This window comes from Oculina patagonica, chromosome 4 (assembly GCF_052425735.1).
Source record: "Oculina patagonica isolate OP01 chromosome 4, crgOcupat, whole genome shotgun sequence".
Lineage (NCBI taxonomy): Eukaryota > Metazoa > Cnidaria > Anthozoa > Scleractinia > Oculinidae > Oculina > Oculina patagonica.
In genome coordinates this window covers 30424658-30447712 of record NC_135761.1, presented here as the reverse complement: position 1 = coordinate 30447712, position 23055 = coordinate 30424658, and the positions used below count along the sequence as shown (strand labels likewise).

At 41.1% G+C, this 23055-nt stretch overlaps 2 protein-coding genes across 4 annotated transcripts; one reads left to right on the top strand and one right to left on the bottom strand.

Annotated features, from left to right (window-relative positions):
- Positions 1–928: 928 nt before the first annotated feature.
- On the bottom strand, positions 929–7129 carry LOC144652244 (uncharacterized). Its single transcript, XM_078512265.1, has 3 exons — positions 6662–7129; positions 2758–5252; positions 929–1722 (listed from the first exon to the last, which is right to left on the bottom strand). Exons 1-3 carry the CDS (start codon positions 6695–6697, stop codon positions 1350–1352), a joined length of 2904 nt encoding a protein of 967 aa, XP_078368391.1. The 5' UTR covers positions 6698–7129; the 3' UTR covers positions 929–1349.
- A 3-nt stretch (positions 7130–7132) lies between these two features.
- LOC144652268 (NHL repeat-containing protein 2-like) lies at positions 7133–20935 on the top strand. Of its 3 annotated transcripts, none has more exons than XM_078512305.1 (16): positions 7133–8504; positions 10920–11044; positions 11689–11858; positions 12722–12779; positions 12973–13053; positions 14016–14062; positions 14853–14889; positions 14992–15122; positions 16393–16429; positions 16658–16785; positions 17638–17674; positions 18002–18132; positions 18365–18398; positions 18807–18934; positions 19594–19657; positions 20210–20935. In XM_078512305.1, the coding sequence occupies exons 2-16, from the start codon at positions 10975–10977 to the stop codon at positions 20347–20349; spliced, it is 1293 nt and encodes a 430-aa protein (XP_078368431.1). In that variant the 5' UTR covers positions 7133–8504; positions 10920–10974; the 3' UTR covers positions 20350–20935. The 3 variants fall into 3 exon arrangements, with proteins under 3 accessions (XP_078368431.1, XP_078368430.1, XP_078368432.1); XM_078512306.1 differs by lacking the exon at positions 7133–8504 and adding an exon at positions 9693–10664; XM_078512304.1 differs by lacking the exon at positions 7133–8504 and having other exon boundaries at positions 9692–11044.
- Positions 20936–23055: the final 2120 nt, after the last annotated feature.

The following is a 23055-nucleotide window of genomic DNA, read 5'->3' as shown; positions in this document are numbered from 1 at the left end:
GTGTTTAGTCGTGTTCTGGTCGTCTTACATTCCCTATCTTTGATGAGAACTGAGCAACAACGGAGAGACTTGGGAAGGTCCGATGGCTTGTTTAGTTCGCTTTGCAAAGAACAAAAGGGGGAGTTTACTCAAGGGATGGATTGTCAACAAACAATAAGATTGTTGGAGACAAGCATCTTATTAGGTTGCTGTGAACCCACAGTGCTCTTGTATGGGGTCGGCTGTCTGGTCTGCGTTATCTCGTAGTTTACCTCTTGGGGGAACAGGGATCGCGCAGTGGTGAGAGTGCTAGCATCCCACCAAAATAAACCGCCTGTTCTGCAGGCTATTCCGGCCCAGTACCATAACTGGGTTGCGTTTGTTGTTGGTTCTCGTCCTTGCTCCGAGGGTTTTTTTATCGAGTTCTCCTTGTTTACCTCCTTCCCGAGAAACCAACATTTCCAAATTTCAATTGGACCTGGATAGAGGAGCCACACGAAAACCAGCTAGAGCTGACGTGGCTTCCTCTCTAAATATAGCAATTTACTTTAGTTTTTTTTATCCCTTCCCGTGATTCTCATCTCCAGTTGGTTTATTTTTTCCTTTCCCGGGGCTTTTTTGCCAATTGTACTGGAAACTAGACTAAAGTCATAACCAAGATATAACAAAAAGCGGTTAAAATTTTTATTTGTTATTATACAACCCATGGCAACTACCGCACTAACAGCGCAACGAAATCGCGTCTTCTAATATAGCTAGGGCCTCGTAACTGTAGCCTGCGAGAGCAGAAGCGACGGCCGGAAATGCGTCTGCTCTCGCAGGCTATCGTAACTGAAGCAGATTTGGATTCTGCTTCTTTGTCTATAATATAGATACAGCAAGAAACCCTGGGTCCCGAAAGTTTACAAAGGGTTGAAATAAGCTCTCACTTGTGGTTTTCACTATGGCAAATTATATGGGGAATCCTAGGTGTCTGTACGCTTCAATACCATTCCTTGATTATATTCTCGATCTCCTGCGATTTTGGTGTAAGGTTCCAAAACTACTTCAGGAGTTTTCTTGTAGAAATTAAGCATCTAGAGCAAATGCATTAAGTCACATGTAGTTATGGCCCTATTCTCCCAAAGGAGATTTAGGATATACCGGTAGGTCAAGTTATTGCCTTGTTCAAGTCCAGTACAGCGTTTTCGCCGCTTTTGACTCTTGACCGCCAATACATTCTGGTGACGTCAAATTGACGGGCACCCCACGTGATCCGAAACGGATTGACCCTGACGAAATCGAGAGGCCTAGGAACCAGGCAAGTGTGGTTAAAGTTTCTACATCATGCAACTTGGCAGGAAATTGAAATCTCTCAAGTGTCTATCATATCATCTTCCGTTACTTTGCAACGTTTGTTCCTCTAAAAGATCGACTATTTCATGATTTCCACACTTGTAAGCTATATCCAGAGGCGACTTACTCTCGCTATCCAAGGCTTTGGTATTAGCGCCACTTTTCGCCAACATTGTTGAAACTCTGATTGCGTTACAAGCCGCGGCGACGTGTAACGGAGTACTGCCTTGCCAGTCCAGGGCTTCTATCTCAGCTCCGCGGTCCAGTAGGATATTTGCGATGTCATCTCGGTCTGACTCCGCTGTGCGGTGGAGTGGAGTGTTGCCTTCATTATCAACTGCGCGTATGTCACATCCATGTCTGATTAAGAGCTCTGCCGTGTCACGTGTCCAGCGGGACCTGGTAAATCTGAGGTGGTAGACAAATACACTTAATGACCGATACCGAGGGAAACGGTTAGTTTTATTTTCCCTTGTAACATCGCGATAGTAGCCAAAAAGTAAAACTAAAAAAAGTACGCGCATTTCAACTAAAGAGTGTAAGTTAACTTACAAATCGCGTTGTTTTATGGACACTCATGTTGAGTCATCTTAAAAAAAATTGGGTTACAAGGAGAATTGTAAACAGTTTTATTTTAGTATGATCTTTGTTACAGCCCCCTCTTTTCCCTAGATGGCAAATCATGACGATTTATGAAAATAAAACAAGGCATTCTTACGCTACTTATCATTGTTTCTACTATGTGAAAATGTGTTATTGGTTTGGTTATTGCGTTTGTTTTGGTTTTTTTTTTTTTTCTTTTGTTATTGGTTTAATATCCGCCCCCCTTTCTACCCACAAAAAAAAAAAAAAAACCCCCCCCCCCCGTTTTCCCCCCCTTCTACGAAATATTTGCTTCGTGTTTTGATTGGTTCACTGGATTGTCTATGTCCTTTGTGATTGGCCAGAGTAATTACTTTGGTTTTGGTTTCAAGACATTATTAAAAACTCAGCAAAGGTATATTGTAATTCCTACGTTTTGATTGGTTAACAGGCAATGGTATATGAGCTCATATAACATGGACCATAAATATGGTATGTGTACGCGTCAACGGACAGCCGAGGAGCTCAAATATTACAATTCTTTGGGTGTTTTTAATAAAACAATTATTTCACTCGCACTCGTTGGATATGGGATCGTTATAGCCAACTCGGCGCTATGCACCTCGTTGGCTATCTTCCATCTCATATCCAACGTGCTCTCATGGAATAATTGTTAAATAGACGATTTGAAACAAGCCCCCGTCTCTAAAATAAGCCCCAAATCTACAAGCTCCGCCTCAAAAGGTCCTAAAAAGAAATAGGCCTCTCCCTATATTTTATCCACTTTTACGAGGTAAATGTTTTTTGATTCAAAACTTCTGTTTTCTATAGCATGATTTCCAAGTAAAAACACTGACTTACTTTGCTCTAGAACGCTCACACTTAACAGCAGAAATGAGATGTAATGGAGTACTGCCTTGATTGTTCCTTGCTCGAACGTCACCTCCGTTTCTAAGCAACAGTCTGACAGTTGTGGGATCAGTTATAAACTCCGCCATCAAATGAAGGGCGTTGTTGCCATCAATGTCAGTTTTCCTGACGTCACAGCCCTTCTCGACTAATAACGCTACAGTATGGTATTTCCACACGCATTTTCTACAGCCGTGCGTGCATTCGCATTTCGCAGTTATCGCTTGATGCAAAACGCTTTCGTTGCGTTTGTTGCACGCGTTTATGTTGCATCCGTTTTGTAACAGTAGCTCTGCTGTGTGTGTGTTGCGGTTGTTAGCCGCGAGATGCAAAGCTGTATTACCTTCATTATCAACATCGTGAATATCAATGCCTTTCTGAATCAAAGTCTGGGAAATCTTACGGTTGCCTTTAATCCCCGCAGAATAATGCAGAGCGGTGCGACCGAGTTTATCCTTTACTGCTAAATCAGCGCTGTTTTCAATTAACACTTTGACAATAGGCTCAGGTCTGCGAGAAAATCTTATCGCTCGTATTAAAGGAGCACATCCCTCGGAGTCAACAACATTTACTCTACTGCCATAGTCAAGAAGCTGTTCTACAAGCTTCACCGAAGAGCATTCAGCCGCCATATGTAGCTCCGTTCGTCCATGCGGATCAATGTTGTTAACTTTACTTCCAAATTCGAACAGTAATTTCGTTATAGCGAAACTAATCCGCTCGTCTGCAAGGAACGAGTGAAGGTTCGTGTACACATTATGAAGTGCTGTGTAGCCTTCTCCGTCTACCAAGTTCACGTCTGCGCCGTGGTTCAACAACAAAGTAGCCATTTCAAGATGTCCTTCACTTACAACTAAACAAAGTGTCGTGCGATTAGCGCCATCTCGTGCATTGACGTCACACCCATAGCGTACAAATAGCTCTACCATTTTGATATCTCCATACGAGCAAGCTATGTGCAATGGAGTTTGGCCATCACAGTCTTTGGCTTCGCGATCAGCGCCACGCTGTAACAATAATTCTGCAAGAGTCGTTTTTCCATTTTGTGCTGCGATATGAAGAGGTGTCAACAGGCTTTCGTTTGCGTCGTTTATCTCAGCGCCGTGACGTAACAGAAGCTTTACTACGTCATCACTGCAGTACGCCACTGCAAGGGACAGCGGTTGGTCGCCTGTGACTTCTTCAGCATTCAGGTCGCTGCCATTTTGAATCAACAATTCGGCGATTTCAGCATAGCCTTCCTGTGCAGCAAAGTGAAGCGGCGTTTTGCGATTGATATCATTTGCATTCACGTGGGCTCCCTGTTGCAGTAACAGGCTGGCGGCCTCTTTCTGATCATAAATCACTGACATGAACAATGGAGTCTGACCTTCTTGGTCACGTGCGTGTACATTCGCGCCTTTTTCGATTAGCGACTTCACCATGGCAACTCGTCCTTCTTGAGCCGCGTAGTGTACAGCTGTTCTTCCAAATATGTCATGCGCATTGACGTTGCTGCCATAACGAAGCAAGAGCTCAGTAGTTTCTCGGTGATTTGCAAACGAAGACAGAAACAAAGGCGTTTTGCCCGAGGCTCTCGCGTCCACATTACCTCCCTTCTGAAGCAGAAGCCGAACTAAGTCAGTGTAACCTTTATCAGCCGCAAGATGAAGCGCAGTAAAACCCATTTGCTCTGTAGTGTGAACACGGCTACCTTGAGCGAGAAGAAACTCTACAGTGTCGTAATGTCCTTTCTCTGTCGCCAGCATCAAAGGTGTATAACCGCTGGACGATCTTGAATGAACGTCGGCGCCGTGTTCAATGAGAATGGCGACTGTTTTAGTGTGACCATTCTGAGTGGCAAAATGTAAGGGTGTCATCCCTCTGTCACTAGTATCACTCACGCTAGCGCCAGCCTCTATTAACACCAGAACAGTTCTCGTTCGACCGTTCAGCGTGGCGTAATGAAGCGCTTTCATTTCAGACTTGTCTTCCATATTGATGTCTGCTCCCCTCTCAAGCAGAAGCTCAGTGAAGATTGTGGTGTTGCGTGTGACAGCTAGCATCAATGGCGTGACTTTTTTATCGTCACGCGACACCTCATTTGGGTCCGAACCGAGATCAAGAAGTCTCTTAAGATGTTCCCACTTTCCTCTTCTAGCAGCGATATGTAACAGAGATTTGGATTGAAATTCCATAAACACATTCTCTAGAAACTGGTGTATCTTCCCATTATTACCAGTCTGATATGGATCACTGATATCCAATGCTGTCTTTCCTGGGCACAGGGCGTGATTTTCAGTGTTAATAGTTAAGGCAATGGCGTTGTCCAGTTTCCCAGGGCTATAGCTCATGATTATTTGTATAGTTTCCAAGTCGCCTTCAATGCACGCGGCGTGGAGTAGGCTCAGTCCACTGCGCTTGTTTGTGGCCGTGGCAGCCTGGAAAGCTAATGATCGTAACGACATCTGCAAGAAGAAGAAACACAAACTGAAAAAATGCTCTCAAATGTCTATTATTAAACTATACTCACAATATAAATAAAAAATATTATGCGGATTTTTTTCTAATTTAAAGTCACCTCCATTTTACGCCCGTAAGTCGACCCAAGCTTTCAAGCGGATTTTGCGCTCTCCGAAAATCAACGACTACCACGGAGATGATTACAAAATCAAAATATCATTTGAAGCCTTTCTTAATTAAGACATTTGCAGATTATCTTAACAGCTATCGTCGTGCGACATTAAACAACATACACTCCTTTTTTTGTCTAGTGATTTGAGGCTGATTTGCGATTTTGATTGTCCCGATGCTGAATTGGATATGAGTGGAATTATACATCTCTCCCGTGTTCCTTTCTCCCATCGCAACGAGACCACTCCAAATTTCGATGCTATGACAGTCCGGACATTCCCCAATCATCTAATGAAAATGTCATGTTTATCTGAAGTTCTAGAAATCAATCAGCAGAAATAAGAATATCTAGCTTGGTAGAAACAATATTCTTATAAAATAAAAAGAGTGTAACGCGATACGGTACCTGCTTAGACCCTTCGGCAATTTGACTTGGAATAACTAAAGTCAAGAATGCAAAATGCTATTTCAAAAGAGCTATATAGAGAAACTAACCTCAACTATTTATTCTACTGACAGTTTTGATCTCAACAATAAAATGATTTGACGTGGTCAGTGCGTGGGCCCAATGTATTGCAATCAAAAGCTGATTTTGCCGAGTCACACTAACTCCACATATTTGTTACAATACGTGTTCATTTTCCCTTTGAAAGCTGTATACAGTCAGCCAAATGTTCTCATGGCTTTTATTTTGCGCATGAAATGAAGTTCATCATTTTGATTTTTAAATGGTTTCAATGGTTAACATACAGACAGCTATATTTGTGACAGGCACCATTTGTAAATCTTGTAAAATTTGTAAGAGTGACTTTGTCACGCAGTCACGCAACATATCGACCAATCGTGACGCGTTTACGAAATAAGAAGTCAGCGCTTCGATAGTTTGACTTCGTGAAGTAAACGCCAATTATCTATATCGTACTGGTTATAAATTAAACAAGGGGTAAATAAGTTCTAATTAGTGCTCGAGGAGTCTTGTATCGTTAGCTTGCCGTCTAAAAGGATCATAACTACTCATTCTATGAAGAGTAGAAGACAGATTACAGGATAGCTTTTTGGACATAGAACTGCAGACTTCGCTTTGTGAGAGAGAAAAGTTGCTTTTCATAACTTCAGGCCGCAAGTGTTATGATTAAATACAACATTATTAACTCAGGGTAATTAAGCGCGACTTGTTCCAATGAAACATCGTCTTGTATTATATTCTAGAATGCAAAATAAAAGAAATAAAAGTCGTACTTACCATCCGGGCATCAATTATGATATTGTTCCCTTCCATGCTGGGCTGTCTTTTATTATGCACACATAGGATTCCTCAAAACAACGCCTTATTCGCACCTAACATGCACAAGTAACATGCAACAGTCCAACAGTTTCGTTTCGCTTGACTTCTTTCACATGAAGGACTATTGTTTTTATTATAATTTCTTGTAGCCAGGAAAGACAGCATTACTTAGCTTGTTATGCCCGGGTTGTTATGGTATGCAAACAAGAGATGGCAGCTTATTGTTTACCCATTGTTTACATACCTAAATGTCTAGAGAGGAAATATAGATTGGAGACTGGGGTCTAACGATGACAAGCGAAGTTGCTTCGCTTTCGAAGCACAGATTATAAGATCTTATAAACCTTGCCATAAACTAATTTCAAAAGTAGCAAAGATGAAAAGAATACTTATGACATAAGAGGACGAAGGTGTCAGAGGTTTGAGTGTTTTTTTTTCTATTCGATTGAGAAGAGAGAAAAAAAGCGAGAGCCACTGGGACTACAGAAAGTAATGTAAGGTTTGAAAAGAACTTTTGCAAATGAGGGTCACTGGACTCATTTTTGAGTTAACACTATAACTGACTTGAAAACAGTTTATAATTGTCTGATTATTAGAACAGATTATTATGAATAACTGTTGAATAACTGTTTGTCCAAAAAATGATAATGACTTGTTCACCAATGAATGGACATTTTTTTTTTAATTGGATACCATTATTGTAGCATCAAGTGGCAAATAGTGCTGATGTTAATATCTTAATACATCAAAATCTAAGTACTGGAAAATGCTGGAAACCGTCGTTTCAAGCCACCTTTTTTACCCGATATTATCGAGCCGGGATTTCGATGATAGGTCGAGAAAAAACAACAGCCACTTTCGGCATATGTTTAAAAATCTTGATCTTGCTACTGTCGCTGTCTGCTACGTTGGTTTTTCCCTGCTAGCAGAGAGCTCTTTTCCGTTGTATGAAAATTTGCTAGGAGTAAAAAAGGAGGCCTCTACTAGCAAGAAGAGTTGACTCTAAAGTTGAATGGAAAATTGCAGCTTTTGTCACAACAGGTGTACCATTTCCCAGCTCACTGGGGCTTCCAGTCCTTTTCAAAAACACACGTTTCTGTAAGTTTTTTTTTTCTAGGAGGCAAATTGAAATTCAAGCTCTGTTTCAAAAGCACTTTTAACTGATACATCTATATACCCAAATGGTCAAATGTTCGCCTTTTACGGATTCAGTGGCTGACTTGATCGGTATGAATTCCAAGAATAAACAAACTTAATTGCAATTTTCGATAAATCGGCAACTTCTGGCTGTGTAAACTTCCGCGCTAAAATCACTTAACCTATGCAAATACGAAGGGAGAGTTCGTTTTACAAGTGATTGTTCTACACCAGCGCCTTTCAGCTGCTACACGACTAAAAATCCAGCATCTAAAAAGCAGAGTTGAGGTCGTAAAACTGCGCAATTCTAACTTAGAAAATCATTCACATCTCCCGCGCTGTGTTTGTAAGCTTCGATAAAACGGTGTCAGAGAGTGCAGGTGTGATAAATACACTCTAAACGAAAGATGACGGGGATTGACGGCCTTAAGCTGCTTTTAATTAAGAGCAACGTGTGTAAAGTTTATCTAAATAGAGCTAAGTAGCGTTCTTACGGCTTTGTTAATCAATTTGTAAACTTATCTTCAGCTGCATTTAGCTGAAAGATCCTCACATTAACTGAGATACTGTTGAACATCCAGAGACTATAAAGTGAACTTTGTTAGCTTTTCTCAGACCTCAAGGGGCATTTCAGACTAAGAACGGTGTATTACGATGGTATCAGGTCAGTATAAAGTAGAGTAAAATGTTCCAGTACATAAATTACCTTCAAGTTTTATCAGCGGCGGTGGACCACCTGAACTTTTATGAACCAAATTTATGAAAATAACTTTCTTGTTGCACTGAAGAGGGTAAGAGGACTGCTCTCGCCGTAAAATGCGTTCCATTTTTGTCTTTACTGATATTTTCCTGTGTGTACCATAGACGTATTTTGATACTAAATTCAGGTAAAAAAAATGTAGTTAAGAGATATACTTAAGTGTGTATAATCCTAGTGTTCTTATATTTTTTCTTATATGTTTTTCGGTGAGACTTTTCTTTCTTTTCGGTTTTTGCCAAAACAGTAGGATTTTGAATTTGCAAGAAAGGTTTACGAGAAAACGAAAACAGATATCAAAATTATAAAAAGATGTTTACGACACGAGGGGGGGAGAAAAAAAAAAAATGAGCCCCGGGGGAAAGACCAGGCCCCCCAGAACCGGGGGGGGGCTCTAACCAACGAGCACGAGAGACCGTTGTGAGCTGGGCCATTTTACTAGATTGATATGTGATTCAATCCGATTCGAAACTGTTTTTTTGTCGGATAACGGTTGGAAAGTTATACTTGTTGCGTGCAATCAAAAAATAGTCTAAAAGTTGGCTATGGAAATCACGTCAGATTTGAATAACACTTGCACAAGAAAATCAGTTTTCAAAACCCTTGTGTATTAGAAAACTTTTGTGTATATAACATACCTTATTCTTACTAATTTTCGCGCGTACTTAATTTCGCGAAAATTTGAGAACCAAATTTCGCGAGTATTAATTTTCGCGATTGCAAGAAAAATTTTAAAAGGAAAAGTGTATTAAATTTTGCGATTTTGTCAGTGTTTATGGATCAGTTGTCAAAGACTAAGGCCCTGTTTATACGTCGAATTTAATTCAGACGAATTTAATTCAAATTAAATTCGTCGATTATTCGACGTTAATTGCCGCCTGATTTAGACGTCGAATTTAATTCAACCGAATTTAATCTTTCACCCGAGTCCTCAGCACTTCTGACCAGTGGCGGGGATAATTGACATAATTCCCGCAAAAACTAACGGGAGATCGCGAAATTTTTTCAACACAACAACAACCTGGCGAGGTTTTCGAAGGCATTATTGCTGGAGAAAATATCCAGAGAAAGAAAGCAGAGAAGGCAGCTGCGACGTCGAATGTTGACACTGGTAGTGATGAAGAAAATGTTTCTTGCGCGAGTTTGTTTATCGATTTGTCTGCTGTTACAATTACAAGATGAAGATGTTCAGCGTCACCGGAGTTGTCGTCGCAGTATCAGAAATACATGATGGTGGGAATTGGTCTGGGCGACATATGATGAAGGAAGATTCGAGAAAGCGTTTCGAGTGTCAAGAAAAACATTCAACTTTATTTTAAAGAACATTCGACCCGACATTGAGAAAAAAACCGTGACAGAAACTCCCCCAGGGCACACTGCAAACAGTAACCAACACTTTTGTTTGCCTCCCATCCCACCGTTTCTTCGTTTTCTTTAGCAATCGAACATTCCAACCGAACACACACGCTTCTCCCACAAGCTATGCATGAATATTTTGTGGTCCGTGTTGCAATTTATGCAAGCGGACGGCATTTTTCCTCCACAACCGACGACATACTTCAACAACGTGCGAAAAACGCGAGAAGACGCCTGTGCGCATGCGACATGAACGAAACTTTCCACGAATCTACCACGGGCTCAATGGGGATACATTATGATAATGTATGCATTTAATTCGATGCGTCTGTTGTGCGACGTCTAAACTGAAGACGCGCTATCGATATTTTTTTCGTCCTACCGAGACGAATACAACGTCTTGGACGAATTTAATTTACCAGACGAATCTAATTCGATTTATACGTCGCACAATCGTCGAATTTAATTGCTAAATGGTCCTTGAATTATTTTCGTCCCAATTAATTTCGACGATTGTGCGACGTATAAACAGGGCCTAAGGAACGTCACTGGAAATACACAAAGGTCTGTTTCAATGTAACTACAACTGAAGAGCCTGCAAACGGAAACTTTAGTGACTGTACTAAAGAGGTTTTGAACTAATTTACAAGCTCGAAACAGTAATCAGAGGAAGGGTGCTGTCAAAAACAAGACGGAAAGATACTTTTAAAGGTAGATAGTTGCAGTTTCAAACATTTAAAATTTTTATTGTTTTGATATAAAATATGGTATTAATTTTCGCGTGTTTAAATTTCGCGCAATGTTTTTTTCACGCGTACTAAATTTCGCGATTATTTTGAAATCGCGAAAATCGCGAAAATTAGTAAGAATAAGTTATATATAAAAGCTTATTAACAAAACGTAACACATGAGTATTACGGTATGTTATTGTGTTGGTTTTGCATATCAACAACCTGACGCGAACAGCGAAGTAACGCAATACCTTGAATACAACGGAAGCTCGTATCACAGATCAAGGAAGATGGCGTTCTCAGCTCAGTTGGGAATAATGATAGTTCTTCTACACACAAGAGTTTTGGCACAAGAACCAGGTAAGTATTTACGTAAAATATGCGTGTTTATATTGACTTCTAGTTAATCGATTTATCTCGCAATTTCGCGCGTGCGAGACTCACAATAGAAACAATCAAATTGAAATCGCAACTTGTTTTAGTTGTTTAGTGGTTGTGTAGTATTTTACGAATTATCGCCGCTATTAAAGAGTTTATAAATACGGTGAAACACTTTTGTAACCGTTGGTTTCAACTTTTCTATTGTATTATTAGAAGTGCTTGCTATGGAAATGCGAATAACTGATTTCAGCTTGGAAACACGAAACCATTTCGTTTTTTTTCGCCTGTAATTTTGCGCTTATGACTAAACATGGTTTGTGAAAGACAATTATCTATCATTTGAGGCACCTTTTCTTGTGTTTAAGCCTTTTATTCCCAATGTTTTGTTCAGTTTATCGAAGTTTGGGTAATAGCAAATTGCAAAACAACACGTAATTTTTGTCACACAACGCCTCAATATAAAGCGGATCCCTTGTAACGCACTACCGGGTTTGGACACCGTACAGTGTCCGTATAGAAATCTCCGTGACAACGGTTTTTCCCAAAAGTAATTTCTCAGACATCTTCACTTCCGAAACTAAGGATATCATTCGAGTGATTTTTCCTCTCCCCCCTCCCCTCAGGTGTCGTGAAGACAGTAGCCGGGGGTGGAAAGGCTCACGAGGGTGGAAAAGCAGATTGTGTGGATAACAAAGCTTCTGCAATGGACGGCATAGGAACAGATGCCCGGTTTAATTACCCCTGGGGTATCGAGTTTGACCCCGAGGAAAATGTGCTGTACGTGGCTGACTGTGTAAGTATGAAGATTAGTTATGTTAATTTTTCCTTATTATCGCTATCAATGATATACTAAACGTATATATTATGTAGCAGGGAATCAGGGATGGCGCAGTGGTGAGAGCGCTCGCCTCCCACCAATGTGGCCCGGGTTCAATTCCGGCCCGGTGTCACATGTGGGTTGAGTTTGTTGTCGGTTCTCGTCCTTGCCTCCGGTTTTCCTCCCTCCACAAAAACCAACACTTCCAAATTCCAATTCGATCGGGAATACACAGCCCCACAAGCTTATAACTTTAATTCTTACCGTGTCTAAATAAAGGTAATTTATTTATTTATTATTTTATGTAACAGTAGCATTTATTTATAGTAATACACGATTAAAAATTACAACAGAGCTAATGCAGTCGTGTTATGAATAAAAATATAAAAAAAATGTTCTAAAAATAGTAAATTACGATACATTTTAGTTGAGTGATTTTGCTAACCCCGTGAAATAGTTATTACACTTTTAGATACTATTTGGCACTGACTCCATTGCCTTCTTTTGTTTAGTTTTGACTGTTACGAACTAACTATTAGATATTATTTCAGGGGTTAAATGAAATCACTGTCGCTATGGCCCTAAGTTTTTCTAGGCCCTAAACCCCTAAACGAGACCACGACGGCTTAAAAAGTTGGCGTTCTGTCCTAAACATCCCAACTGAACTGATAAACTGAACTGAACTGAAAACTTTATTCCATTCAGGTAAAATAAGACCAAAATCCGTGATTTTCACCCAGACTTCCAACTTCAGAGTCTAATCTTACTATTTAAATTTTCCTCATTAATGTCATCAATGACCATGATAGTTTGAGATTGTGTTTCTGTGCTCTCTATAGGGCTGTCCAGAAACTGTTCATAGCAACGATCGTATACGAAAAATCGACGTCAATACAGGTGAGGAGGTTTTTGTTTTTACAGCGACAATTGAACATTCGTTTTACTCTTTTCCTGCGTAACTCGATTTTGTTTCATATTTTCTGCATTTAGTTCATCTCTTTTCTTTTGAGGTTTAATGTCTCATGTTGAATTTACGCTCACCCACAGAGGTTAAATTAAGTACAAAACTGACGTTTCCTTTCCGTGATAGGTCGAGTGACGACTCTTGCCGGAGGCGCTCAAGGATACAAAGATGGAAAAGGCGAGGACGCGAAGTTTCATCATACTTCAGGTGACAAAATTACATGTAAAATTCAAAACAGTTAACAGGTCGAGGGGATTATTTAACAATCATCATTTTTCTTGTAGTAACGAATAAGAGGTCTTGACTATTTTCACCAAGAAATAGTAATTACTCAAAAATAGATACCATTAGACACTTGTCTCATCGTTTCCTTTTGTTTAGTTTCCCTAATTAGCATTAATTGTTAAATGTTGTCTCATGGCTATAAAACACCCTAGACTAAGACTACTTGTCTTAAAACCCCTTCAGGAATATCCAAGATATTTTCACAAATTCAAGTCCAAAGACGGACGGTTAATGAAAAGTTTTCCTGTAAAATTAAGCTGCAAAAAAGACGACATTTGCAAAATCAAATTCAAAGCAGGATAAGCCAAAAGCGGGGGCAATGTTAGTGAGAACTACTCCTAGTACTAATAGTATATAAACCTTAGAGGGTCGACAATAAATAATTAGCCTTTGCTTTCGTTTTGCTTAACTAGACAAAAAATCGCGCTACTTTCTGGTCTAATCAGAAGTTAAGTACGAAAAGTTACATGATTGTCTTGGTTTAACAAAGACAAGTCGTAAAACCAAAACAACCAAAGCGTAATCACTTTGGCCAATCACAAAGGACATAGACAATCCAGTGAACCAATCAAAACTCGCAGCAAATATATTTGGACGGCACGAAGCGCGGAAAAACGTGTACGAACAAGCCACGATTGGTTTTGGTTTTAGTTCTGATTGGACTAGAAAGTGGCGCGAGATTTTTAAACCAATCACCAAGCGAAGTAATGCAAAACAAAAGCAAATGCGAATTACTTTCGGCACTCAAGTGAAACCGCTCTAAGCCTCTAACTGAAAAAGAACAACGGCGTGTACGAGAGGTTCTCGTCACTTAAATTAGTGATTTCATTTAATTTTTTGGAGTTCTTATTGAACTTAAAGTAATTTGTATTTCTTGTTTACAGGAATGGCTATCGATCAAGTAGAAAAAGTCTTATATGTGGCAGACAGTGTGAGTGTAATCACATACAATAACAGTGTCTATATATATGGTTTATTCGAACCAGAGCAAAAAAGGCCAATTTCTTATAAATGTCAGTTTTTGTTCTATATAGTGGCTTATTTTAAAATGAATAGATATAGAAAGAAGCTATTGAGTGCTGTGCTGTGAAGGGTTAATCCAGGGCTTCTATGGAAAAAAAAAAAAAAAAACCCCCCACCACCCTCATAAAAACTAGCTGCTAATAAGGGAAGTACACAAGGGGATGCTCTCTCCGTTGCGGATTGTTTCCAAGCTGTTTCCTCTCTCGTGGGATTAGGACGAAAAGGAAAGGGGGGGGGGGGAGGGGAGGGGGAGGAATGAGAGAAGGCTGGGATCGAGGTTGCGAGTCAAACCGATGTGACGTCAACTCGTCATAGAACAAGTCATGTTGCTTCAAGAAGACGGAGAAAGGCCAACAAAAAAACGATTTGTAAAAGGTGTAAATTTCCCATTTTAATTGGCGGAAGGTGCAAGGTAAAATAAGGCTCGCTTTCATTCACCCATAACCCAAAGTTTTTGTAATACAGTCAACTCTCGCCTTGCGGACACCCCGCTATTGCGGACACTCGCTATTCGAACAAAATCCAGATCCCCGGCGAATAAGGTTTGACTGGAAATGACTCCCGCTATTACGGACTCTCGCTATAACGGACACTAAACGACGCCCCGAGCGTGTCCGCTTTAACGAGAGTTGACTGTATACAGCTTTATCATTAGAGTTGGATGATTTATATGACTGTTTCTTTTGTTGATAAAACAGGGTAATGACAGAATAAGAAAAATTGATCTTAAAACAGGTGTGTTCTGTTTAGTTACGTCTTCTTTTGACTACTATTGGGTGAATAGCTAGCTGATTGTTCTGACAAAAAAAGAGGCTAAACCAAAGATTGTCGTTTCAGCTCAAGTAACGTCGTTTGCTGGCAGTGGGGAGCCTGGGTTCCACGATGACGTAGGAATCAAAGCCAAGATGACCAATCCCCAACAACTTGAAATTGACAACAGGAAAAAGAGGCTGTTTCTCAGTGACACGGTCAGTTACATTCGAAAGGCCTGCTTTTTTTCCCAATTTTTTCATTCCATCGTGTACTGATTTCTCGTTAGTGCCGTTTTAAAGCATATTCACGATGAACATTACAAGAGTACGGCCCGGTTCAGACGCCGATCTTTTCATGAGCCGAACCTAATTCCTTGAATTAAGTACATGAAAAGATCGGCGTATGAATCAAATTAGAACGGCTATTTCAATATGGAACGGCTCACCCGTTCTTCCCGCCTGGCTTGGCCGAGAATTTCGCCTGTGGAACGCCTTTGGAACGGCTTTGATTCAGACGCCGTACTTTTCATGTGCCGATCCTAATTCATAAATTATTACAATGTATTTTGCCAGCTGTTTACCTCAATTATTGCAACTGTATTAGGAACGGCCTCGGAACGGCCAAAAAGTACGGCGTCTGAATCAAGAGGCGTACTTTTGTCAATTTGGGTCGGTCCAAATTCGAATTGAGTTCGGCTCATGAAAAGTACGGCGTTTGAACCGGGCCTACCTCGTTTGGTTTTGGAGTAAAATCTACGCAAATTTCAGTGAGATAATTCAGAGTTTTTTGTGCCAGACGTTTTTTTACTTTTCAAGCATTTTCAATTTTGAAACTTTCTTTTAAGTGTGACTGAAGAATTTGTTGAAAATATCGTGTATTAGTATATACTCAAACAGTGGATAGCAATTTTGGCGCGCGCTAATTGGCTATTCAAACTCCGAATATCCTTTGTTATTCACCTCCGAGCATTTCGAACGCGAAAACTGTACTCGTTGATAGGAATAAACTAGTCTTAAAAAACTCATTTATAATTCATAAAGAAAGTACAAAAGAAATTAATGTTTAATGAGTGTCTTTATATCTGATAAAGACACGGCTAAACTTTACGTCCAATTTTCTAGGCCAAAATAACTCCAAATCTAAATATAAGTGCAAGAATGAGTTGATCTACATCAGAAGATTTTTAAGCCGTTCAATAAATTCGCAGTTCGTGTTTTATCAAGTCTAAAACACTTGGCTGTGCCTCGTGTTTTAAACTTGATAAAACTCTGCTGCTCATCTATTAAACATTATAAAAATCATCCTTTTGGGCTATATTATCTCACTGTTTTAGCATATACTTAATTGTTTACGGCTCGGTTAATATCCACCACTAGCCACCTCCACTTGGGTGAATAGTTGTTAAGTATAATAGGGTGAAATTATATAAAAAAAGTCGTGTTATAGTCAAGTTATTTCATTAAATATGATGTTTATTCTTCGCAGGATAATCATGCAATAAGGATCATTTCGTTGTCTGACGGTACGTTGATTTAAATGTATGTTCGTTCGTTCGTCCGTTCGTCCGTTCGTTCATTCGTTCGTTCGTTCGATAGCTTCGGGCTTTCGTCGACTCGTCCGAACGTTCTTTTATTTTGTTGGCTTGCTTTCTGTCGTTTTAGGCTGTGCGTCCGTCGTTCATTTTATTGCTTTAGACACTACTGTAAGTTTTCACTGCAGCTAACTTGGGCCGTTCATTTTCTTTTAACAGGAAAAGTTACAACATTTGTCGGGGGTAGCCAGGGGCTTGCAGATGGTATCGGAAAAGAGGCTAAATTTTATCATCCAACAGGGATCTCGCTTGACGTGAATTCTGGGATATTATACGTGGCTGATCATGTAGGGGACTAAAGGCTGGTTCTCATATGATCGCCCCGATCGTCTCTGTCGCTTCTGTCGTTTGCAAAGTCTGAGGTGATTGGAGCAAGCAAACTTTTTGAAGCGACAGAAGCGACAGAGACGATCGGGACGATCATATGAGAACCAGGCTTAAGTAACTTTCTAATTTAACCAATAACTCGTGTTGAAACATTGCTTGGACAGGCCCAGAATACGGACAACATTTTCTTGCAACTTGACACGCAACAACGTTGAAATACAAGTTGTTAAGTGTTATTCGGAGTATTAGCACGCGTGTTGTAATTTTCGACAACATGTTGCACAAAGTTGAACTCAACATGTTCCCGCACTTTGTTACACGCGAAATTACGCAAATCAACTTGCAATGCAATATTGTCAGGAAAAATTGCATGAAAATGTTGTCCGCATCACTGGGCCTTTTAGAACGAAGTCCGAAGCGGGAGAAAGAAAGCCAATTTAATCCAGTGTTCTTGTCTATTTTTTTTTCCTTGGCCTTCGCCTTTTTCCCTTGGTGTGACATAAGTACCGTCCTTTTGTTCAGGCCCCAGTTGTTCAAAGAGTAGATAGCGCTATCAACTTGACAAACTGCTATCTAGAGTCTACCCAGTAAATGTTGGCCAAACAGAGTACGCTTTCGACTGGATAGCCATTTATCCGTGGGTGGTGGGGGGGGGGGGGGGGGGGGGTGAAGTTGTATACAGAGTATTAAAATGATATACTTTTGTCAGTATACCATATACCATGGCCTGTTAACCAATCAAAACTCAGGAATTACAATATACCATGGCTAGTTTTTAATAATTTCTAATGTTTGTATATTATTCTTCCCAGTATAACCATGTCATTCGCGCAGTGGACGTAAATACTGGTAAATTGTTATTATTTTTACTGTATTTTTATATAGACATTGATTGTTGATTAGTCGCAGGTCTTTTAGGTGATTTTTTTTTCTGCAAATGATGTCTCTAATAATTAGGTACAAATAACAAGGTGTTAACCTACAGTTAAGACTTCCCACCCAGTCAACATTGTCCGTATACGTACGTTGGTCCGTTTGTTTCAATTCATGTGTCACGTGTGCGCTAGATGCATTCACGTACATTCGCACGCGTCGGTTTGCCTTCGTGTGCATTCGTTTACGTTCGTTTGCAAGCACGGCTTGCTACACGACTAACGGTTAATGTTCTTTTTCTAGGCCAAGTAAAAACGCTTGCTGGTGGTGGAAGAGAAGGATTCAAGGACGGTGTTGGAAAAGAAGCGAGGTTTAATTACCCTGAGGGAGTGTACTTTGACACGGATCATAACATTCTATACGTTGTTGAGTTTGTGAGTATGATGTGAAAGTTCAGTTGTAGATTTGATTATTAAATGGACATTTTCTCGGAGCTGCTGCAAAAATATTAGAAAATGTACAAGAAATGTGGCAATGACTCAAAACTGCTTTAATATTTCAACAGTGATCTTATGTGGTTTCTAAGTCGTATGTCGCCACTTCAAGTCTCTTTATGCAGATTTCTATTAGAAGCTTAATAACAAATTGCTTTTAAATTCTTTTTAGGACAGCAATGCCGTAAGAATTGTTACTCCAACAGGTAAGTGTATGAGTTAGAGTAACATTTCAGTTCGTAAAAGTTTCAGAATAACGACGACTTCAAGGCCTTTGGTTTATCGCAATTGATTGTATAGAATAGTGAAGCGCGCGAGTGACGTCATGACCCAGACAAGACTCAGACAAACAAACCGGAATGGCGCAAAAACTTCGCCTAGATTCCCCTCTATTTCCTTTGAGAACACGCTGATGTTTTCTGAGCCTCGAGAGGTATAACATTTGCATTCTATTTTTAGATCTCGCGCGCTTCGCTATTGTCTTACGTTGCCCTCGGCTTAGTAAACTTGTTGGGTGGGTTGCTGAAACGGTATGCTCCGACCTGTACAAGGTCTTAAAGAATTTTTTTAAAATAGAAAAAAAATTATGTCACGAGAGTTGTTTTAATTTACAGGTGAAGTAAGAACGCTGGCCGGTGGTACTGAAGGCTACAGAGATGGAGTCGGCAAACAGGCCAAGTTCTTTCATCCCACAGGACTGACTTTTGACCATAAAAGAAAAATTATCTACGTTACTGATCAGGTGAGCATTCTTAATCTGTCTAGGATTGTCAACCTTGGTCGTCTGTGTTTGACCAGTCAGGGACGCTATCTGGATCTCACTTGTTCCACGTCATCAGTATGGCATTTTCTGTTGGTATTTCAGACAACCTCGTCACCAGGATCTTCTCCACTTTTCAAGCCGCGATTCTGAAAATCGTCGCGGAGAAGGCCCTGGGCTCGATATATCTCAGATGCCTCTCTCGGGCCTTTGTTCCTCGTGCCCCAGGCTCTGCCGGCTCAGAGGGACGAGAATGGGGGACGAATGGGGTGGCTTAGTACAGGAGGCAGCGTGGCCGAGTGGTTAGAGCGCCGGACTTGAAATCCGGAGGTCCCGGGTTCAAGTCCCGTTCTGACCACTATCTGGATTTGTTCTCGGTCATCCCGAGTTCAAATCCTCGGTCATGCTTGTGAATAGCCAACTGGTCTGCCTCCTGCCAGTTGGGATTTTTAACCATGTTATGTTTATTTAATAGATTATATTTGTTCAGTATTTGTTTCATATACACGGCCCCACAAGCTTCTAGCTTTAAACACAAACCGTGTATAAATAAAGTTGCTTTACCTTTTTTTACCTTAGGAACATAAAACGAAACCACAAATGAAAGCTTTGTTCAATTGTTTTACTCTCTTTTTTTTTAGTACAATCACATGGTGCGGAGTATTACGGGTGTTGGTTCAACAGTTGTGGACCCCAATAAATCAGGTATGATTTTCGAATTTACAATGGTTAGTGAAGTATTTTGTTTTTAACCAAACCCGATCTGATTTAATTCTGTTGTGTGCTCACAAACAAGAGCTCAACTTAAGAGAAAGCTTGAGTTATTATTAAATTTACCAAGACTAAGGCGTATCTGAAATATCTTGAGCTCAGCCGTCGATGGTTAACACTTAGACGGCAGGCTCGAGGGTAGAAACCGAGAGCGAGCCGTCCAATTGCTTTAGCATAACCCAAACACCTATCTATTCAACAAAAGGATCAGTGAAAGTGGTTTAGTTAAAGTTTTGGTTTGTGATTTCGGCAATTTTACTTGTGCGCGCTCCTTCCCATGGCAGTCCATTGAAATTTACACCGCCCGTGCGTAGCCAATCAGATTACTAGTTTGCCAAATAGTTGGTCACTAGGTTATGCTAATCAATTTTACACCCCATCCTATCCTTGTGGAGGTATAAGTTAGAGTTTTCGCTGATATCTATCTCAAAATTGCGAAAAATGAATTGATTACTAACGCTTTTTGTTTTTTCTATTTGTTTTCAGTTTTATCGCGGACTTTAGAGAAGACACAAAGCTCTCCATATTTATTTGCTTGTTTCGTTTTTTCTGTTGCCTTTTTAATCGTGGTTGCTTTATGGTTTCGACGAAGTGCTCGATATTTACTCAGAACAAGACTTATTTAGCGATTTAATATGCGACTGGTGACATTTGTCGATAAATGCCGGTCTTGTTCCGGCTGAGATTGGAAAAATGCTCCTCTTACCCGAACCATCAGAGCAAAACGATTGTTTTTGACAAACTGAAGCGGTATACTTTGTGAACAGTGGATACAACGTCCGTTCTGTTTGAAAACAATCTTAAAAGTTAAGGCGGCCGTTCCTTGCCTGGTACTCTGAGCTCCAACTCTATGAAACGACTGCCAGCCCCCCCCCCCCCCCCCCCTCAACCCGGAAAAAAGGACTAATTTTATAGTCAGAATTTGCAATTTTAAATACATTTCTTTTATTATTATTTTTTAATTTCATAATTTAGCTTAGATATTTAAGATTTAAAATAACTATTTGTAGTTAACAGCTTTAAACTGTTTTAAGTGCTACTGAACCGATGAGAAATGGCGCTTTAAATATTTATAATTATTTAAAAATGTTTCAAGCGCGTAACCCTCGGTCAAAAACTTTTACTGTCTATCGCTTCTTCGGGGACGTAACAACAGCTCTTGATATTTAAGATTAAGTTTATTTCATGAATAAAATTGTATTTGTTGCTGATGATGTGTGCCTGTGTGTTTCTTTGCTAGAAGCTGCCGAAGCAACGCTTGTATGCACAGCGCTCATGTGATTTCTAAAAAACTTGAAACGCTTCGGATCTATTCACGAGGATTTACAAAACACCGCAACGTTTGCAACAGAGAGTCTGTTCAGTTCAAACAGTTTTATACTCCATGGCGACTTACTTGTAAATAATCAAAACTGTTTTTTTTAACTGACCTTTTCCAAAACCGAGAACAAATAAGTTCCACTGGTGTTTGGTCGGCCGTGGATTATTTTCAGTTTTCTTTTACCCCCATGTGCCTCGACTCTGATTAGCTCGGTCATTGCAGTCGGCACTCTTCGGCCGTCCTAATAGTCGGTCTTATTCGGCGAACTGGCTCATAGTAGTCGGCCCTCTTCGGCAAGTCGCGTCATAGTAGTCGATACTTTTCAGCAAACTCGCTCATAGTAGTCAGCCCTCTTCGGCAAGTCGCTCATAGTAAGTAGTCAGCCCTCTTCCGCAAGTCGCTCATAGTAAGTAGTCGGCCCTCTTCGTCAAACTCGCACATAGTAAGTAGTCAGCCCTCTTCGTCAAACTCGCACATAGTAGTCAGCCCTCTTCGGCAAGTCGCTCATAGTAAGTAGTCAGCCCTCTTCCGCAAGTCGCACATAGTAAGTAGTCGGCCCTCTTCGTCAAACTCGCACATAGTAAGAAGTTAGCCCTCTTCGTCAAACTCGCACATAGTAAGTAGTCAGCCCTCTTCGTCAAACTCGCTCATAGTAGTCAGCCCTCTTCGGCAAGTCGCTCATAGTAAGTAGTCAGCCCTCTTCCGCAAGTCGCACATAGTAAGTAGTCAGCCCTCTTCGTCAAACTCGCTCATAGTAGTCAGCCCTCTTCGGCAAGTCGCTCATAGTAGTCGGCCCTCTTCCGCAAGTCGCACATAGTAAGTAGTCGGCCCTCTTCGTCAAACTCGCTCATAGTAGTCAGCCCTCTTCGGCAAGTCGCACATAGTAAGTAGTCGGCCCTCTTCCGCAAGTCGCTCATAGTAAGTAGTCAGCCCTCTTCGTCAAACTCGCTCATAGTAGTCAGCCCTCTTCCGCAAGTCGCACATAGTAAGTAGTCGGCCCTCTTCCGCAAGTCGCTCATAGTAAGTAGTCAGCCCTCTTCGTCAAACTCGCTCATAGTAGTCAGCCCTCTTCGGCAAGTCGCTCATAGTAAGTAGTCGGCCCTCTTCCGCAAGTCGCTCATAGTAAGTAGTCAGCCCTCTTCCGCAAGTCGCTCATAGTAAGTAGTCAGCCCTCTTCGGCAAGTCGCACATAGTAAGTAGTCGGCCCTCTTCCGCAAGTCGCACATAGTAAGTAGTCGGCCCTCTTCGTCAAACTCGCTCATAGTAAGTAGTCGGCCCTCTTCCGCAAGTCGCACATAGTAAGTAGTCGGCCCTCTTCCGCAAGTCGCTCATAGTAAGTAGTCAGCCCTCTTCCGCAAGTCGCACATAGTAAGTAGTCGGCCCTCTTCGTCAAACTCGCTCATAGTAAGTAGTCAGCCCTCTTCCGCAAGTCGCACATAGTAAGTAGTCAGCCCTCTTCGTCAAACTCGCTCATAGTAGTCAGCCCTCTTCGGCAAGTCGCTCATAGTAAGTAGTCAGCCCTCTTCCGCAAGTCGCACATAGTAAGTAGTCGGCCCTCTTCGTCAAACTCGCACATAGTAAGTAGTCAGCCCTCTTCGGCAAACTCGCTCATAGTAGTCGGCCCTCTTCGGAAAACTCGCTCATAGTAGTCGGCCCTCTTCGGCAAACTCGCTCATAGTAGTCGGGCCTCTTCGGCAAACTCGCTCATAGTACTCGGCCCTCTTCGGCAAACTCGCTCATAGTAGTCGGACCTCTACGGCAAACTCGCTCATAGTACTCGGCCCTCTTCGGCAAACTCGCTCATAGTACTCGGCCCTCTTCGGCAAACTCGCTCATAGTAGTCGGCCTTCTTCGGCAAACTCGCTCATAGTAGTCAGCCCTCTTCGGCAAACTCGCTCATAGTAGTCGGCCCTCTTCGGCAAACTCGCTCATAGTAGTCGGGCCTCTTCGCTCATAGTAGTCAGCCCTCTTCGGCAAACTCGCTCATAGTAGTCGGCCCTCTTCGGCAAAC

Coding starts and splice junctions, on each gene's coding strand:
- LOC144652244 (XM_078512265.1), bottom strand. CDS start 6,697: ATGGAAGGGAACAATATCATAATTGATGCCCGGATG. Junction 5,253..6,661: donor TCATAATTGATGCCCGGATG/GTAAGTACGACT, acceptor TTCTTCTTGCAG/ATGTCGTTACGATCATTAGC. Junction 1,723..2,757: donor TGTGAGCGTTCTAGAGCAAA/GTAAGTCAGTGT, acceptor CTACCACCTCAG/ATTTACCAGGTCCCGCTGGA.
- LOC144652268 (XM_078512304.1), top strand. CDS start 10,861: ATGAGTATTACGGTATGTTATTGTGTTGGTTTTGCATATCAACAACCT. Junction 16,430..16,657: donor GATCATTTCGTTGTCTGACG/GTACGTTGATTT, acceptor TTCTTTTAACAG/GAAAAGTTACAACATTTGTC. Junction 18,133..18,364: donor TTCTATACGTTGTTGAGTTT/GTGAGTATGATG, acceptor AATTCTTTTTAG/GACAGCAATGCCGTAAGAAT.